This window comes from Balaenoptera physalus, assembly GCF_965194825.1.
Source record: "Balaenoptera physalus genome assembly, chromosome: 2".
Classification (NCBI taxonomy): domain Eukaryota; kingdom Metazoa; phylum Chordata; class Mammalia; order Artiodactyla; family Balaenopteridae; genus Balaenoptera; species Balaenoptera physalus.
Window position 1 is genome coordinate 159,778,339 of NC_138883.1, and position 20,164 is coordinate 159,798,502.

At 42.8% G+C, this 20,164-nt stretch overlaps 2 protein-coding genes across 7 annotated transcripts in view; one reads left to right on the plus strand and one right to left on the minus strand.

The window, feature by feature from the left end:
• Positions 1 to 19,561, minus strand: part of LOC309655000 (uncharacterized protein) — a 54,575-nt gene extending 35,014 nt beyond the window's left edge. For 3 of the 6 annotated variants that reach the window (XM_082449878.1, XM_082449876.1, XM_082449877.1), the window contains exon 1: positions 1,897 to 19,561. In XM_082449878.1, the coding sequence (XP_082306004.1) occupies positions 2,275 to 2,910 (636 nt within the window). In that variant the 5' untranslated portion in view covers positions 2,911 to 19,561 and the 3' untranslated portion in view covers positions 1,897 to 2,274. Of the gene's footprint in view, positions 1 to 340 lie in introns of all 6 variants that reach the window. The other 3 variants (XM_082449873.1, XM_082449875.1, XM_082449874.1) reach the window with 1 other exon arrangement.
• The window catches only part of PROSER2 (proline and serine rich 2), a 36,159-nt gene continuing 18,450 nt past the window's right edge, over positions 2,456 to 20,164 (plus strand). The window contains exon 1 of the mRNA XM_082449809.1: positions 2,456 to 2,592. The gene's annotated coding sequence lies outside the window, so the exon portion shown is untranslated. The remainder of the gene's footprint in view (positions 2,593 to 20,164) is intronic.

A 20,164-nucleotide genomic window follows, 5' to 3' on the forward strand; every position in this document is an offset into this window, starting at 1 on the left:
TATTTTTATACAATAATAATTATACATTTAGCTTAAATATTTAAAGTTTACTTTAAAAATTTTAACTTAAACAAAGTAAATAAGAATAATTGTCTAATATTCTGAGCCATGTATCACCGGCATTTTCTTAGCAAAGACCAGCCTCAGAAGAATTTAGTAACAAGTCGAGTGAATAGAAAGTAAAATTTTGTCAATTTCATGGATTTTTAAAGTAGTAACAACAGCAGGTCCAAAGACCCTCCAGATGTTTCTTCGTTCTTTTCTCCATCGACGTTATCTAAGTACTTTTAGGAATAACAATCTTTAAATTCCCCCTCTAAGCCGTTTCTTGTTTTCTTACCTCACTTTATGTCCTTTCTCACCTTCTAGTGCCTTTGGGTAGGTTCAGTTGGCACAGAGTAGGGCAGGGGTGCAGGAGGTACTGGAAGGCAGCCTGAGCTCAGGTACTCACGCTGCGCCCTGGCCAGGTCTGCACCGGCCCCACGGAAGGGCCACCTGTTCGCAATTCCCACAAAGATCCGGTACGAGCTAGCAGGGCTGGCATCCTCCCCCTACCGCCTTGGTTGAAACCTCAGTCTCATTTTCTTCCCTGTTCATTTCCTGTCCGCCACACCCCCCCCACCCTATTTTTCTTTTTGTGCCTTTTTCTTTTCCCTTTCTTCCTTCCTAATCCCATCATCCTTCAATTTCTTCCTCCCTATCTCCTCTTCACCTGGAAGAAAAGATACCGTGTAAAATTTAATTTGTACACACAAGATAATGTGTACATTAAAAATTTTAAAGCTAAAGAACTAAGCTACACATATGTTTATACATCATAAAAACTTAACCAAGCGAAAAGAACATTACTAAAAAGGAAAAGTAATTCTGGGAAGCACTTATAATGTCTTTTTTTCTTTATCTGAATTTGTGAAAAACAGGGGCTGCCTATATTACCTCTCACCTGTGGCTATTTAATACTATTTAACTTTTACTAAGCCAATTCATGATACATGCATTAGTGTTTAGCTATATGCAACAAAATTTAAGAGAAAAAAGAACATGAACAGAAAGCTTAGGTCCATTATTCAATGAGGATTAAGGACTGACAGAATTGATTCTCTCCTGGATTTGGTTCAGAAAGAGGGGGATAATAATGCTTGCCTAATTAACTAGTAAGTGCGGTAGATTAAAGTGCTTTGTAAACAGTAATTAAAGATGCAGGGAGGGGCTTCCCTGGTGGCGCAGTGGTTGAGAGTCCGCCTGCCACTGCAGGGGACACGGGTTCGAGCCCTGGTCTGGGAAGATCCTACACGCCGCGGAGCAACTAGGCCCGTGAGCCACAATTACTGAGCCTGCGCATCTGGAGCCTGTGCTCCGCAACAAGAGAGACCACGACAGTGAGAGGCCCGCGCACCGCGATGAAGACTGGCCCCCGCTTGCCACAACTGGAGAAAGCCCTCGCACAGAAACGAAGACCCAACACAGCCAAAAATAATAATAAATAAATAAATAATTTAAAAATATTAAAAAAAAATACACATACCTTTAAAAAAAAAAAAAGATGCAGGGAGTTAGATGAGGCCAATGTGTTATTAGTGAAAAAGTTTTCTTCCCTTTAATCAGGTATCTCCTCCTGGGAGAGCAAAAAAATGATATAAGGACTAAAGAACTGGGGCTCAGCCCCGAGTGCCACCAGTGACTCAGTCATCCTGTGCCACCAACCACTTCCTTAGTTTTCTGTAAAATGGGGATAAGCACAAACAGCACTTTGCAATACGGGTTTTATAATGTCTGCCATCTGAGTATATATCAAACACTATAATTAACAAAACCCTATAACTCTTGTTTTCTCCTTTCCTACAGAGTTGTCCCACCCCATGGAAACACCGGTAACATTAACTTCCACCAACTTACAGAAGCCTTCCACAACCAGCTATTAACCTCAGTGGATATTTCCACGGTGATAAAGAAGAAATGGCACCAAGGAATGGGGTCAAAACCTCTTGGACGAGTTTCTTCTCCTTTCTGAACCTCAGTTTTCCTCCTCTGTAAAATGGGGATAAGAAATTGGGGGTTGTTCTAAGGATTGAATGAAATAATGTGTGTGTTAAATGCCTTGTCCAAGGGTAATAAGAATTCGATACGTGGTAGTCATGATTGTCATTAAACGTAAAATAACCTCTCAAAACGGACTAAGGAGGGGAAAAAAATGTCCCGTCTTATTCAGAGCTTCAAATGCAAATCCCTATTTTTCCTCCGAGTGTTTAACTCAGAGATGGGGCTGGAGTTTCCTCAGATCGTCCGCAATTCAAACCTCGCACCGACACCGAGAGGCGGCTGCGGGGCGGCGCCGGCGCGGGGGCCTGTCCCTTTAAATGCCCCGGGCGCGCGCCGCGTGAGTTTGGGGAGGGAGCAGCCGAGACCCCGTCGGGCGCGCGCACGGGCGCGCGCGGCGGGGCGGCGCAGAGCGCGGGGGCGCGCGTAAGCGAGCGCGCGGCAGGGCGGCCCGGGAAGGTCTGCGAGGCGCGCGCGGGTGGACAGGCGAACGGGCGGCGCTAGGGCTCGGCTCCCGCTTGCGGTACGGGTGGGCGCTTGCTGGGCTCCTGCGAGGTGAGTGCGGGCTTCTCGATCCCGGACAGGGTCGGAGGGCGGGAGGGCGTCCTGGCAGCCGATCCCCTCGTCCAGCACGTCGGTGAGCCGGGCGACGTTTGCAGCCGGTCGGGGGAGATCGGGGCTCTGGTGGGGTCCAGGGCGGTAAGGGCGATCCCCTTTCCTAGCGAGCCGGCTGCCTGCGCTTCGCGCGCGTCCCTGCGGGTGCCCTCCCGCTCCTCCGCATCGCGTCCCTTGGAAGTTAGGAAGGGCTCTGGCGCCGTCCGAGGGGCCGTCGTCGACCCGGTGGCCTCCCACCCGGGAAACCCGGGGCCTCATTCGGGATCACGGGGGTCCGCGTGCGTCCGGCTCGGGGGCGGTGGGGAGGACGCGAGGCTTTCCGACTCCGAGGCTGTCCTGGCGGCGGGCGAAGGTGGTCCGTGGCACGGTTCTTGCTTTACGCGCAGAGAGGTCCGGGTTGTCCCAACACCCCTGCCCTGTCCCCACCGCTCTCCCCGGAGCCCCACTTGCCGCCGCAGCCGTCGAACTCCCAGGGCGCTGTGTCCCTTCTCCCGCGGAGAGGAGGGCGGAAGCCTCATATTGGCAGGAGGTGGCCGAAGCCACCTGTTAAACTTGGGTCCTGCGCAAAGTGACCAGTAGATTTTCGTCCCCACCCCCGCTCCCCAACCCCTGACCCCCAACAGGTAACTGAATCACGCGGGAACATGTAGGATCAGCCGGTGAGCAGGGGCGGGAGGGATTAAAAAAAGAGAAGGCCATGTGGCCGATGTGATGCAAATAAAACAAACTCCAGAATTTCTCCAAAGCTTTGAAAGTTTCCCAGTATTGTTCTACGGAGTCTAAATTTAAGTACCTAGCCTTTTATTTTTTTATTTTTTATTTTTTTCTTAAACCGCAGGAACTAACATCAGAAAACATTCAACTCTTTGCCAGGACCTACTTGGTGCAAAGCGAAAACTTAGAGTAAAGGAAAATGATTTTTGTGTCTTTTCCCCCTAAACACAGTAGAACATTCAGGTCTGTTGCTGGAGACTATAGAAAGAAGGTTCCTCTGGCTCCAATTTTCATGCAGAACAATTTTTTAAAAATCTATATTTCTGAAAGATATAGAAACACCAAATCAGATATAAGTGTAAACGTGAGGAAAATGCTCAGAGGAGAGCCTAAATTTATTAAAGATGCTTTTCTACTTTTTTTTTTAAGCACTACATTCTTACTGCTCTAGCATGCACTGAAAAGTCTGCCCTCAAAGCTCAGTGTCTGAATGTTACAGATTGTTTTTCTAGGTGGAGGAGGTATTTTGGTTTATGAGGCCAATGTGGAAATACAAACAAATGCCCTGTTTACTTGGGATTGGGCGGGAAGGGTGGAAGTTGTCTAAAATCTCTCTTGCCAAACTTGACAGCGTATGTATGGAATCTTGTGTATTTTCTTGCTCAGACCAGTAACAGCCATTTTTAAGGAACTGGGTATATGCCTTGGTAACAGCACTTCAGAGCTTTTTTTACATTTTGGGGGGGGGGGACATTTTGGATACTGATAATTTAAAAGTAACACATTTTCTCCATTACTAGAAATCAGAAAGCCAAAATCAGATAATTTAGAGAAGGCTGGAAGGAGGAAAGATGCTTTTAAGAAAACGTGCGGGTGTTTGACACCACGATGGCTCCCTTTGTGGCGGAGGGCGGGATTTGCTTGTTTTCGGGCAGGCCCTGCGTGTTCATTAATTCATTCAGCAGTATTTCCAGGCCTGTTTGACCACCTACAATGTGCTGAGTGCTGAACTAGTCAAGGGACATACAGACACATCTAGATAACAGCCACACGGCCCAAACAGATTAAAACCAGATCGAGTAAGCCTTCATCAGGAGCTGAAGATACACTTGGCCCTGGTTCCAAAGTTCTCAGACACCTTAGGAGCCTGTGGTTGGCACCCTGTGTTGATTGTCAAGATCATCTCAAGTAACTACAGGAGACAGAGCTGAGCCTTGAAGCCTGGGGGGAGAGAGGGGAAAGGCTTGGATGGAGCAGAACTGAGAACAGGGCATCCTCTGGAACAAGAGTTCAAGTGCGTCTTATCCGCTTGGTTGTGGATGGCCGCCAGTAGTGCCGTGGCATCCTAGAAGCATCCCAGAACCTGAGCCGCTGCCATCACTGGTGGAAGGCGGCTTTTCGTTTCAGTTTCCACTGCCCTCTCTGGTGGCAGTGTTGTTGGCTTCCCTGCTGCCTGTGTGTTCTCAGGAGGATGGGCTGGGCAGCTCTACCCCTGGGACGCTGCAGCCTTCCCCTCTTGAATCTGAGTGGGTCCAGCTTCTGTTCACATTGACACAGTGGCGTCAGTACAGTGCAGTCACTGTAGCCACCTCTGTAGAGAACCACCCTGAAGCTGCACTTCTCAGTAACTCCGTTGTCCCACTCCCAGACCCGCAGCATTAATCTTGAATCCTGTTTTGAGAAAGTAGGTGCTGGGTTTAAAATCCGTGCAGTCAGGATCGGTAGCAGAGGAATGTGTAGGGCAGAACATTCCGCCTTATTGGTTAGGGATGTGATTGCTCCTTATGAATTCGTATCTTCAGACTGGATATTTCCAAAGACCCTACCACTGGAAACACTTGGTTCTCTCTCTCTTTTTTTTTTTTTTTGGTAGTAAAATACATATAACATTGAATTTATCATTTTAGAGTGTACAAATCAGTGGCATTAAGTATATTCACATTATATGTGTTTGAGAAGAATGTGTTTTCGTTCATTTTGTTCTGTAGAGGTCTACAGATATCCGTTAAATGAACCTTATTAATTGCATCATTCCTCACTAACTTTGTGTCTGCTTAACATGTCAGTAATTGAGAGAGGTATATGAAAGATCCCACTAGAATGGGATCTTTGTCGATATCTCCTTGTACTTGAGTTAAAAAATATTCTGAGACTATTTGTATAAACAGCTTTCTATTTTAATATCTAACAGTATGCATTTGTAAATTTATATTGTTAGACATGCAGTGTCTAATAGGAATTGAATTTTTATCATAACATAGTTACTTTTATCACTAGTGAGGATTTTTGCCCTAAAGTCTATTTTGTCTGATGTAGTATAGCCAGAAGTGATCTTTTAATTGTTGCTGTTGTTAATATTTGCTTGATGTGTCTTTTCCCATTTTTAAAAATTTTCTTTCAAATATCTTTACTAAGGTATAATTGACATTCAGTAAACTGCACATATTTGAAGTGTAAAAAGGTACATTCACAATGTTTTGCAACCATCACTACTATCCAGTTCCAGAGCTTTTTCATCACCCCAAAAGGAAACTCCATACCCATTAAACAGTCACTCCCTATTTCCCCCCTGCTCCAGCCTTGGCAACCACTAATCTGCTTTCTGTCTCTATGGATTTGCCTTTCTGGATATTTCATGTTAATAGAATCATACAGCATATGTCTGGCTTCTTTCACTTATGATGCTCTCAGGATTTATCCATGTTGTAGCATGAATCAGTACTTCATTCCTTTTCATGGCTGAGTAATATTCCATTGTAGGAATGTATCACAGTTTGCTTATTCATTCATCAGCTCATGGACATTGGGTCATTTCCACCTTTTGGTTATTGTGAGTAGTGAAGTTATGAGGAACCACCAAATTGTTTTCCACGGTAGCTGCACCATTTAACGTTCCCACTAGCAATGTTGGAGGTTTCCAGTTTCTCCACATTCTCACCAACACTTATTATTTTCCATGTTTTTGTTTTTATTGCCACCCCAGTGGGCATGAAGTGGTGTCGATTTGCATTTCCCTAATGACTAATAATGATGAGCATCTTTTCATGGGCTTGTTGGCCACTTCCAGATTTTCACTGGAGACAGGTCTATTCAAGGACTTGATTCTCTTTTGTATTAGCTTTTATATCACCAGCATCTTGCATGTAAGTATAGTTATTTTTATAGGACTTGGTTTGTATAGTATGTACCCTCTCAAACCCTCATTCTATTGTTTTGGTTTTGTTTCTTTCTCTGCTTTCTCTTTCCAGCTTCTGCTGCTCCTTCCAGGAGACCAGTTGTCTGACTAGTGCTTTTTTAATATTTAATATTCTACCTATTTTAGTTATTGGTCCGAAGGCCTGGGCCATTCGTCTCTTCATTCAGCAGTATTTGTAGGCTGTTGGGCCACCTACCATGTGCTGATCACTGAGTCGTCATTGGAGATATAAATCTACTACTCCTCATACGCTTCTCTTTTGGATGTTTGCAGATTACATTTTATTTTTTAAAATAACTGATTCATAGAGCCTGGCATAGGGAAAAAGAGCAGTACTTAACTCTCTCCACCAGAAGTTTCAATACCAAATAGCCGTGTAACCATCGGGTTCACCACTTTACCTTTGTGGACCTCGGTTTCCTGGTCTGTAAAACTGGGGGCAGGACTAAATGACTTCTCAGGCCCTCTCAGACCTTGAAACTGGAGATTATACATTCACGATTCACCACAGCTCTCCCTTACAAATGAGTGTATGTAAAATAGTTTATTTTGTAAAACTTAAAGGAATTATCTTGTGTGGGGAAAAAAAAAAGATGCCTGTGCTCCTTTATACTAGACAGGTGAGTTTGGTCAGTTGCTGTTTTCCAGAATGGCACATTTGACATTTTTTGTGAAGATTCAGAGGGTCTGAAGAGCTTTTGTGAACATTTAAGTTCCTTCCATGCTGGGCACAACTGGGAACATAGAGGTCAATGAGTGTGGTCCCCGCCTTCGAGAATCTTGTGATCTAGTAACAGAGATATAGGTGTCAAGTGGGAGTCTATCTCAGAGGCCCACAGGTCTTCAGGGAGCGGAGGACAGAGGTACCCTTTCTTTCAGGAGGATGTAACGGAACCGGGCCCAGAAGGGCAGGATAGTGGGATGTCAGAATGGTAGAACCGTGGCTTTGCTCATCATGCCGAGAAGTTTAGCCTTGAGTTTGGGGGCATGAACCGCTGATGCGTCGCGAGCGGCCTGTGTTCTGCTGAGGACGAGACGTTTGTCCACTGAGGCAATAATTTGAGTTGAGCTGGGGGTTGAGGGTTGAGGAAGGGAGGATAGAATGATGAAGGAGATAAGACAGTACAGACAAGGGGATGGCGCTGAAAATGTCCGATGTTGAATAGAAGTTCTAGTGCAGAAAAAGTCCGAAAAAGCATTCTTCTGGAGTGGAAACCTAAAGCCTAAATCCAACTCTTTCTGACCTCAGTTTCCTCACGTAACTTGTCCTCCACACGTACTAGAGAACCAATGAATTTGTGGTCTGAGCTCCTGCTGATACAGGCAGCTTCACTTCATCAGTCAGATTGTCTGTAAAGTGTGTGTGAGGTGAACCTGTTGTGTATTTTTCCCCCCTATTCATTCCTTTGTGATTTCAGAGGTATCATCTGAGGAAAAGCATTTTAGTATCAATGTGTAATAAAGCCATACTGCAACCAAAATTGCATTTCAAGGAACACTTCGCTCTTTTACAATGTTAATTATCAATTCAGTTCCAAAACTGTTAGGTTAACCATAGAAAACTACCTATATTCAACTATTTTTGACCTACGCCAATGGCAGCTTCATACAATTCAATTTACTAACTGCGGGCCAGGGGTCTGACCCTTCCCTTCTCAACCGCTAGAAGAATGTTGCCGGGAACTTGAAAATTCACATAAAAATACAGTGTGTTCAATACTGTATTTCCTACCGAATTCTCATGTCAGTCTTGTTTTTGTTTTCCAAAGTGGTGAGGAGCCGGACAGCTTCAATAGCCAAGAGGTCTTTGTCAAATTTTGAGTAATTTGAGTAATTATCAAATTCCACTGTTGATTCATTTAAGGTGCTGAGCTTTCAGAGAGGCTGATAGGGGGGCCTTGAAATGCTGACATCAGTATCATCTTAACTGTTGGTTAGAGTCATCTAGTTTTTTCAACAAACATTCGGTTGTCCACATTTCTTTTCTTTTTTTTTCCAGTTTTTTAAATTGAAATATAGTTGATTTACAAAGTTGTGTTAGTTTCAGGTGTACAGCAAAGTGATTCAGATATATATATATATATATATTTTTTTTTTAAGATTCTTTTCCTTTATAGGTTATTATATAATACTGAGTAGAGATCCCTGTGCTATACAGCAGGTGCTTGCTGATTATCTGTTTTATACTGGTTGTCCCCATTTTATTTTTTTTCTGGCCACGCCCCACACCTTGTGGGATCTTAGTTCCCTGACCTGCATCCCCTGCATTGGAAGCACGGAGTCTTAACCACTGGACCGCCAGGGAAGTCCCCCATTTCTTGAAAAAGTTCTGAAAGCCCCTTGTCTCTTCCCCTCTATTAAAACTGGGTAGGAGTTTGCACCCAAGGGCCTGGATTTGCAGGGAGGGAGTTGAGTGCTTTGTTCCTGGGTTGCAGGAGGTGTCCAGGAAGAGGGAGGAGAGAGCCTCTAGAGATGCACACACAGGGCTGGCAAAGAGATTGGGGAAGAGGGGGTTCAAAGTCTGACACAGTGGACTGACCCAGCAGGAGGTCTTGCGGGAGGTTTGCCCCCCTCGGGTTTGGATTTAAATCTGTTCAGCCTGAGATAAGAAATGTAAATCAGATCTTGGCTTCCAGTCTAACCAGGTGTTGTAAATACCAGCGCAGGATGAACATGCTCTCGGTCAGCTTTATTTTTGCTGTGAGGAGGAATGAAAAACTCAGCTAAGAATTTTTTTGAGCTTCTCAGAAGAAAGAAAAAGCATTATAAAACAATAAGGTATAATTGTTATGACAAGTAAGAAAGTCTACATTTTAGCTCCCCGGAGTAGGGCATAGTGCATGCTCTGGTGATGTTTGCTGAATAAATAAAGAGAAAGCACACAAGCTTGTTTAACGAAACAAGAGCAACTTAAGCTGGGATCTTTCCTTTGATTTTTTTTTTTTTAATTTGTTAAACAATCCAAAAATGCAGTAGGCATATAGAATGTAAATTTTTTTAAATGAGCCAAAAATCAAAATTTGAAGTGTCTACCTTTGCAAACATTTCATCAGATGTAACTAGATTTTCCTCCTGTTGATGCTTTTCTGTTTGCTTCTTCCTGGGTCATTACTTTTTGTTATTAGTAACAAAACTCAAATCTGGTCAAGGTTTTTTCAGGTGAGGATTTACGTTGGGAAAATCTGATTTCCGAACCTTCTGTTCAGTGGTAGTACACTGGTGGTGGGAGGCTTCTTCCCTTGGGGCCTGTTAACCAGCCTACCTGGCTGAGGCCTCTGCTGTGAAAGTGTTTGCTTACCAGTAGGCGAATCAGTTACTTTCATGTGGCATAGGGCCTTAAGTAAATTAATTACTGCTTCCTATTAATAGTTGAAACTATTCACAATTGAGAAGATCTGAAACCAACCTTGTTTTTTACATTGTTCAGTAAGAGCTTTTCCAAAAATAACCTGTAAATGAAAGCATGCTAATTCTTCTGGAGAAGTAAAACTACCAGCCTTTGAAGTATTTGTCTTTAATACCCTTGAGTGCCAGTTAAGAGTTTAAGGTCCTAAGTTCTTACAGCAGACATTTTCAGAAGTAAGGGAAAAAACCATTCAGAGAAAAAAGCGAAGGAAAAGGAATGCTAAACCATTGACCATGTCAACCGTTTAAAACGCCAGACAAAATTAAGCCTCCGCCCCCAGCTCTCCCAGCAACAACCAGCCTCTACCTGAAAAAGATTTCCCTTTGATGTTCTGTGCTGGGATCCAGTTCTAGTTTGCTAGTTTGCTGAGTGAGTATTTTTTGGAAGCATTCTTTTCTTTCCAAGGCTTTTGTTTTCTGGACATGGAGAAAGAGCCCATACTAAAGAATAGTTACTACTTATTTATTTTACTTCAGCTGTTTATTTGTGTAGACGCCCATTTTAGAAGTTAATGTTGGTCATGGTTACACCTGTCCATGTACACGTGTGTGCATTCATCCTGATACTTATCACATGTTAATATCGGGAAGCATTACTGGCTTAGTGTGTCCGATGTTATTGGTGCCAAGTTTGTAACAGATCATTATTCGTGTTTAAAGTTACTCCCCTCCTGCTCCACATTTGCCCTTGATTGGAATATAAAGGTTGACTGAGAGTAATTTCTCATAAATTTCAAGGCTTTGGTCTCTGAATATGATAGAAGGATAAAGGACAGTTACTGCAACACGGTTAACATGTCTGAAACGACTCCTACGTGTTCAAACTTTTCTTCTACATCAAAGGTCTGTTTTAAGGATACTCTCATGGTTTTAGAGTTTTAAAATATAAATTTTGTGTTCATAGCAGCACTATTTACAGTAGCCAAGACATGGAAGCAACCCAAGTGCCCATCAACAGATGACGGGATTAAAAAAATATGGTATATATGCAATGGAATATTACCCAGCCATAAGAAAGAATGAAATACTGCCATTTGACGCAGTGTGGATGGACATAGAGAGTATTTGCTTAGTGAAATAAGACAGAGAAAAACTAATACTATATGATATCACTTATACATGGAATCTAAAAAATAATACAAATGCATGTATATACAAAACAGAAACAGACTCACAGACAGAAAACAAACATGATTACCAAAGGGGAGAGGGGGGAAGGCAGGGACAAATTAGAGGTATGGGATAAACAGATACAAACTACTATACATAAAATAGATAAGCAACTAGGATATACTGTATAGCACAGGGAATTATAGCCATTATCTTACAATAACCTATAATGGAATATAATCTGCAAAAAATACTGAATCACTATGCTGTACACCTGAAGCTAACACAATATTGTAAAGCAACTGTACTTCCGTACAAATTTTTTTAAAAATAAATAAAACATAAATTTTGGTTAAGTAACAAATACTAAGTCAATATTTTGGGATAAATATTTTCCAAAATCCTGTGGCTATAGTTTTAGAAAAAGAGAGAGAGCGCTTTGCCTGCAAGTCTAGTCTAACTGAGGAAAAGGAATTGCGAGCATAATGAAATCTGACGTGATGAGTTGTATCAGAGGGACAAAGGTGGCATCATGTGGTTAACACGTGGTGGAGAGTAAGCAGTAGGTACTGGACGAGTCAGGCGAAGGGCAGCATCCCGAAGGAAGGCTAGATGGGGTTTGCCATTGTTCATGAGCCAGGCTTTGAGGATGGGGAGGAGAGGGACAGGGAAGCAGTCCAAACGTGGCTCACACCCGAGCAGAGCCTGAAGGAGACCCGGCTGGATAAAAGGGTGCCTATTGTGGGAATAAGTGTGAAGAGACAAGGTGAGGCCAGATTCCAGACACACTTTAAAGCCCTAAGTTCTTACAACTCCTTGGCAGGATTGGTTAGGAAAATGAAAACGGTGCCCACTTTGATAGGCCTGTGGTCCCAAAAGGAATCCAGAATTTCAGAAAGGTTAATTAGGTCTTTGCAATTCACTGGTGAATGTTGCACTGAATCTTTTTTTTTTAATTATTATTATTTTTTAAAATTTTATTTATTTGTGTTTGGCTGCATTGGGTCTTAGTTGCTGCATGCAGGCTTTCTCTAGTTGAGGTGAGTGGGGGCTACTCTTCATTGCAGTGCGCGGGCTTCTCACTGCGGTGGCTTCTCTTGTTGCGGAGCACGGGCTCTAGGCTCGAGGGCTTCAGTAGTTATGGCACGTGGGCTCCGTAGTTGTGGCTCATGGGCTCTAGAGCGCAGGCTCAGCAGTTGTGGTGCATGGGCTTAGTTGCTCCACAGCATATAGGATCTTCCTGGGCTCAAACCCCTGCATCGGTGGCAGGTGGATTCTTAACCACTGCGCCACCAGGGAAGCCCTGTTTTATTTTTAACAAAGTTTTTGAGGGCAGAAAACTTGGAAGAAAATGAACTACAGGACCCCAAACGACTTTTACCTGCCTACCAGGTCAGCTCTGTACATTTGTGTCTAAATGTGCATCTTTGGTACTGAGAGGGATGGGAGGGGCCAGAGACTGTCCTTTATGTGTGAAATGGGAGGTGGGACTGAGAGTTGTGTTGCATTATCAGGTGTGTTGTCATAACTAGAGCACAATCATTTCTATGGAGTTCATCTATAAATTATTTTTAGGGGGAGAAATGAAATGATTAATTTAGTCTAAGAATTTTATTCAAGCCGTAATTAAGTTGAATAGTAGAAAAGAAAGAATATCAGGACTCCGTTTCCTTTTAACTTATGGATTAGGTTAATAAAACAATATAAAAGAGTCTTGGCATCAATTACAGCTTCATCTTCTAGGTAATTTCTCATTATAAAACTCATTTTTGTTAATGCACATGACTCCCATAAAAACAAGAATGAGCAGAGAACCAGACAGAAAACTATAGAAGCTATAGAAAACTATAAAAGTAGGACCCCTGTCTTCTTTGTTTGTGTAAATCAGAGCAAAGTACATCAGTACATGTTCAGACACACAAAGGTTGTCAAGAACTGCCAGCATTAAGGCCAACAATGGCTATTTTGTGTTTTCTGATTATTTCATCTAAGAGCGTGTACGTTCCATGAAAAATGGCTTTCTTTACTTTCGCCCACTGCTTAACCATAGGAAAAGCCCATGAGTGGTAATGAGCTGTGATGACTCAGAAACAGTTCCCACTGGGAAGCTCCTTCATTTTTAATGTCCTTGAAGGTCAAGAAGAACATATCTTTTTGAAAGAGGCTTGGCTGTTAAATCATCATATTGGGATTTCTCAGGATATAGTCTTCAAGGTAATTTCTGTCCTAAGATTCTTTTTCTAGGTTTGGGAACAAATCTTCCCAACATTCCTGTGAATGGAGAGTGAGATAATGAAAGACTGGGATGTAGGTTTGCACATGGGTCTGGCCCTTATGGATGGCCCAATATGGGAAGGGGGTGTTTTTAAAAAGCTCATTTCTCCTCCTTTCCCAGCTAAGCTGTGCTTCTGCTGACTGTACCGTAGCTGTGGTGGTTCATAGTGGTGTCTAGACAGGAGTCGGGGTCTCTAAGCCTGGATCATAGGCCATGGGGTTCAGAACCCTAAGACCCAACCTTTCTTTCCTTTTGTGAAGCGTTTGCCTTGGCTGTGAGTTGGAGCAGTTCTCTTTTTAAAGTGTAACGCAGACATGCTAAGCAAAATTAGTTCCGCATCACTTGGTTAAGGAGGATCATTTTCCCCTTCGTTTTCAGAACTGCAAAGACAATAATCACCCTTGTGATTTTGTTTAGCATGTCTGCAGGGAATCTAAGTCTCAGAAGACGTGATTCCCTTCCCCCCACCAAGTGGGACAAAGCTTAGTAGTTGAATGTAAGGGAACTTATCTATTTGTTCCAGTTTAGATTCTTAGGTAAATTGGATCTGGTCAACCTTTCCCTGGCTAATTTTGAGCTAAATTATGATCCAAGAAAAGTTTAAATTCAGGGTTTCTCCTTCCTAGTTAAGCCAGACCGCCTTCAGCGGTTCCCTCCTAAATTGCCCCAGGGTTTCTAGATTATGGGTGTCTCCTCTGCTTCTCTCATTAAATCCAAACTCATCTGTCCTGTGTCATCTTCTGAGATCTGGACTTTTCACAGTTTCCCAGGTGATAAAATGATCTGATAAATCATTATTATTCAAACCTGCAGGAAATCTTCCTTATTGTTTTTGGGGCAGTAAGAGGCGTGTAAGAAAACAGTGTCGTGGAGCAGACCAGGTGTAGACTATAGTACAGTCGATGTGTGCCCCACCCCCCATCCACCCATCTGCACCACTGGGATGTGTCCCTGGTTATGGATGTAAAATACAGTGCTGTGTGTGCTTTAAATGTATACACATGGATTGTGCTACACTCCATACGTTTCAAGATCCATCCACGCCATCGTCCAATTGATTGCTTCTGACTGATGAACAGTATTCCATCGTAAAAGATTTACCTTGTTTTTGCTTAAATCTTTTGTTAAATCTTTTCCCAAGTAATATAATGTATATATACATATATGCATCTTTATTTTATGCTATTTTTAATTAATTAATTAATTAACTATGGCTGCGTTGGGTCTTTGTTGCTGCACGTGGGCTTTCTCTAGTTAGGGTGAGCAGGGGCTACTCTTCGTTGCGGTGCGCGGGCTTCTCATTGCGGCGGCTTCTCTTGCTGCTGAGCACCGGCTTTAGGCGTGCGAGCTTCAGTAGTTGTGGCACGTGGGCTCAGTAGTTGTGGCTCCCAGGCTGTAGAGCGCAGGCTCGGTAGTTGTGGCGCACGGGCTTAGTTGCTCTGTGGCATGTGGGATCTTCCTGGACCAGGGATCAAACCTGTGTCCCCTGCATTGGCAGGAGGATTCTTAACCACTGCGCCACCATGGAAGTACAATTTTATGCTATTTTTAGTGGTATCTTTTTAGTTGTTGTTTATGGCTAGTATATAGAAATTGATTTTTTTTTGTGTGTGTGTATTGGTTTATCCCCAGTGACTTTGTTAAACTCTTACTGATTCTAATAATTTGACAGAATTTTGGAGTTTTCTACAATGACCGTAATTATCTGTGAATAATAACATCTTCCTTTTCAATCCCTATACATTTTTTTTCTTGCCTTATATGTGGGTTATGACTTAAGATACAATATAGAATAGAGGATGGGATGGTGGTAATGGGAGTGGTTTTAATGTTTTGCCATCAAATATGATGTTTGCTATAATTTTTATGGATATCTTTTATTGGGTTAAAAAAGTTCTCTCTTCATAATTTGTGAAGTTTATTTTTAAATTATGCATAATATTAAATTCATCCAATGCTTTTTGTCATCTATTGAGATGACTGTATGATTTTTCTCCTTTAATCAATTAATGTTGTACTGTATGTTGGAAAATCAACGTATTCCAACCTTGCATTCTTGGGATTAAGTCATCTTGGTCATTATTTGCTTTCTAGATCCAGCTTACTAATAATTTGTTTAGAACTTTTTGTATCTATGTTCATGAATGACAGCAGCCTATAATTTTTTCTTCTTTATACATTCTTGGGTTTTGGCATCAAGGTTTCAATAGCCTCAAAATGAGATGAGTTTGTTTCTACTTTTTCTCTTCTCTGCAAAAGTTTGTGTAAACTTACAGTTATTTGTTTCTTGAATGTTTCATAAAACTCTCTAGTAAAACTTTCTGGATGTGCTGTTTTCTTTGTTGTAAGATTTTTATATAATGATTCATTTTCTTTAATGATTATATGACTATTCAGATTTTTTCTTTTATTCTTGGTTTTAGTTTTAAGGAGATCTTCTCTTAGGAATTTGTTCATTTCATCTATCTTTTCAAATTTACTGGCATAAAATTGTTTATAATACCCCCTTTTCAATACCTGTGGCATCTATAGTTATGTTTCCCTTTTCATTCTGATATTGTTTGTCTATTTGTTCTTGATTAGTTCTGCCAGAAGTTTGTCAATTTTATTAGCATTTTCAAAACAATAAATTTTGAAATTTAGTTCTCTATTGTATGTTTTTCTTTTATCTAATTTCACATTCTTTTTTTCCCCTGTCTATTCTGTGTTTATTCTTTTGGTTTTTTTCTAATTTAAACATTACTTGCTTGGTTCATTAAATTCCAGCCTTCTTTTCTAACATTGTAAGCAGTTAAGTGATGTTTTAGCTACATCCCACAGGTTTCGATATGCAGTATTTTTATTATCATGTAGTTCTAAATACTTTCTACTTTCTAATAATATTTCTAAGAGTTACTTAGAAATATAAATTCCTAATGACATGGATTCTTCTGATTATCTTTAGGTCACTGATTTCTAATTTAATTGCTTTGTAGTAAAATAATGTGTTTTCTGATACCACCAGTCTTCTGAAATTTGCTGAGACTTGATTTCTGGCCCAGGATGCCATCAGTTTCCATAAGTATTCTATGTGAACATGAAAAAATATGTATTAAGAAGTTGCTTCACTTAGTATGTTGTAAATGTCGCTTAAATCAAACTTGTTAATTGTGTTGTTTAAATCTTCTTTATTCCCAGTCTGCTGGATTTATCTATTGTTAAGAGTGGTGTGCAGAAATCTCCCACTATAATGGTGGGTTTATTACCTCATGTTATTTATCTTTGAGGTACATGCAGGTAAATCGAAATTTTTATCATTTTGAAGTAATCCTCTTTGTTTCTAGTAATTCACTTTTGCCTTCGTTTCCTTTGTCTGATCTTACTGTAATGATTCCAGCTATTTCCTGTCTGTCCATTTCTCCCTCCCCACAGGCAGCCTTTGTTGGAATTTTTCTCGTGTATCCTTCCAGAAGGATTCTATGCACATCAAAGCATAAACATAGATATTTTTCATTTATTTCCCTATACACATGGAAGTATACTAGACTCTGATCTGTCCTTTAGCTCTTTCCACACTCCAGAATGTGTCCTGGAGAATATTGAGCGGCCTCCTCCTTCTTTTAAATCGCTTGTCCTGATTGCTTTTAGGTTCTCCCCTCTGGTGCTGTCGCCCTCCCAACTGTTGTCAGAGTCATCTTTCTAACCTGTAAATGTGATGCTGCCTCTCTCCAGGGCTCCCCATCACCTGTGGGTGAAGTTCAAGATTCAAGTCCCTCCTCGCTCGGGTCCACTTCTCCGTGTGCCTCTATTTGCACTTTCTCCCTTTTCCAGCTCATTCTGTGTTGTGCTTTAGCTCATTTCAGGGCTTCACCCCAGCCACTCACGACTTTTCAATAAGGCCATGTGTTGCTTACTCTCTTTCTGTGTTTGGAATGCCCAGCACGGTTTGTTTAAACCTGAAATCTCAAACATCTCTTATTGCTGGCCTTTCTGAAAGTCTCTGACCCCTCCGGGGAGTATGGGCACCTTCCCCCTGCTCCCATGTGCCCTATCTTGGCGCTGAACACGGTGATGCATCCGTCCTCCATTAGAGTTGGCGCCATGTGGCAGAATTCCTTGTGGAACTTGATAAAAATGCACATGCTCAGCTGTTACCCCCACAGATGTATTCAGTAGATCTGGTTCTGACCCGTTGCTGGATTAAGTTCCTCTGGGGAGGAGATGCCTCTTACCCATCGGTCTTTCTCTAGTACCTGGAATCTGCCCCATGTGAAGTAGGAGAACAGTAAACATCACAAGAACATGCTAAGACTAGAAAGGAATATAGGGTTCTAAGTGAAGCAAGGATTGATTGATAGGACGAACTTTGATTCTGCAGCCTGTGGGGAGTGGGTTGAAGGTGATTGCTTTTAGGAGAGTGGTGACATCACAGTGGTGTTTCAAGATTAATCCAGCAGAAGAATACAGCAAAAGGATGGCCAAGAGTGGAAAAAGCAAGTACAGTCAGATGTGGTAAAAATGGTCCTGAACTTGGGAGGGGGACCAGAAAGGAAGTGGATCCAACTGACATTGGGCAGGAAAATTCAACAGGGCTGGGCAGCTGGTTGGTTGTGAGTGGCAGGGACAGGGAGGGGTCAAAGATGTCCCCAAAGCTGTTTGTGTGACGAGGCTGAAAGCCACTGTGCCTGAGGACGGGTCTTTGACAAGATGACTCATCTCTGGGGTTTGGTGAATAGTGGAAGGACCTAGCTCCTTGGGCTGCTCTGCAGACCTGACTGTGGCCATCTGGGACTTTGACGGATTGGGGTGATAGTGGGAGGAGGGCTGGACGTCTTCCATCCAGGCCATTCTAGGTCTTTCTGGAATGTACAGGGGAGGATGAAGAGGAGGAGCTGCCTTCCTCTCTGGCTCCAGTGCACTCACTTTGGAGGTTCCCTTGCCCCACCAGCTCCACCAGTTCCACCAGCACCATCAACTCAGATGGCTGCTGTGCCCTGACCGGCCATGCTCGGCAGACAGAGATTTACCAAGACTGTAGATCACTTGTGACCTTCAACCTTACCAGAAAAGGATGTTGCTAGTAAATACCGAGCAACAAACACAGGAAGCCGAAGAGAATAAACAGAAACACGCACACGCGGCTCTAGCTTCCCTTCGTGGCGCTAGCTTGTGGCGCCCCCTTAGTGAGCCTGCTCTGCGCCCTCTGGGAGAAGTCGGTTTCTTTATCTATGGAGCCCTCTTAGTCTGACCCTGGCCTCCCTTTTCTAAAGTGCACTGTTAGCAAGCGCAAAAAGTGAGCCCTTGTTTGGGCAAGGAGACTAGATACTGTGAGGTGGTCATGACCTCACAGACTCACGGCTCTGGCCGCTCTGTCAGACGGATCTGCTCCTGCTTCTTCATCTCACGCTCTCCCCTTTCCAGTGCAGACCTTGCAACCCCGCTCAGAAATCCATTCCCCATAGTGGCTCACCCATGCAATTCTATATTTTTGGCTCCTGGGGAACTAGGACCAGGGAGCCCCTGGTTCTCAATTCCTTAAGAGATGAAAGAAGATTGACAGCTTGAGCCTGTGAAGGATATTGAACCAAGGTTTCCACTTTCTCCTCAACAGACTCTGCCTTCTGGAGAATTCTGATTAGCTTCCTCATCTACTTTCAAGGGAATAATTTGTAGAAGTCTAAACACTACAGTTTTACAGCATCAGAATAGCTTTTAAAATGCTAGTAGCACAGGAGAAAGGCATGCTCTCGGATGGTGTAGTCAGTTACCACCCTCCGCCCCACGGAGGGACCCATGTGCTGTCTCATTGCACAGATCCGGAGCCAAATTCCAGGTCCTGCCCCACCGAGCACACGGTCCCCCGGGTCCCTCACTGGAGGTGAATCAGTACCTCGCTTCCCATGTTTCCTCTCACTGTTGTCAGGGGAAGACTCACTGCCCGCCCCCCCCCCTGCCCCCCAGATGGCACCTATGGTGGTTTTAGCTCACGTGCCCCTCAGGATTCTTTAGGGGCTCATAAGGCCACCTGGTGGTGCTTTCAGTCTAGGGAGGGGTGAGCATCTATTTCCTCACTTGCCGTAACATCAGGTCATATGTAATGGACAGGAGGTATATTCCCTTATTCCCTACTAGCCTTCTTTGGTCTTCTGGAAGGTTTTGTTGAACTTAGTTGTCTGTTGTTCAGGGACTGAGCTGAATTTCCTGCTGGAACAGTCAGAGGACTGTATGAGACTAGGGCTTGGGGCGGGGGGGGGGGGGGGGGACAGTTTCAGTGTCCTTGTTCCTGAAAGTGGGAACATGAACTTCCCGATGGTATTAACTGATGGGACCTTAGCATTTTATGTAGAAACTGCAGTAGCATCATGGCCTCCAAAGAGTCTGGAATTTCGGAGATGTCAACCAAACTTCCATTAGTAATTTGTTAGCTCTTGTCACTTTACCTCAACTCTGAACTGTAACGAGGCTGGAAAAGGAACCAAAATGTTGTGGTGTCTGAGGCAGAAAAGAATAGAATTTATAAGCAGTACAGGGAAAGCCTGAGTCTGAGTGTGACGGAGCGTGAAAGTACAGACCCGAAGAGCGGAGGACGGCGCCAGAACATTATTTCATCAAATTTTCAGCACCAAAGAAATTTTTAGTACACCCATCTTTCCTTAAAAATAATTCTTACTACTACTCAACCATAAAAAAGAATGAAATAATGCCATTTGCAGCAACATGGATGGACCTAGAAATTATCATACAGTCAGACAAAGACAAATATCATATGATATCACCCATATGTGGAATCTAATATATGAACTTATCTACGAAACAGAAATAGACTCACAGAC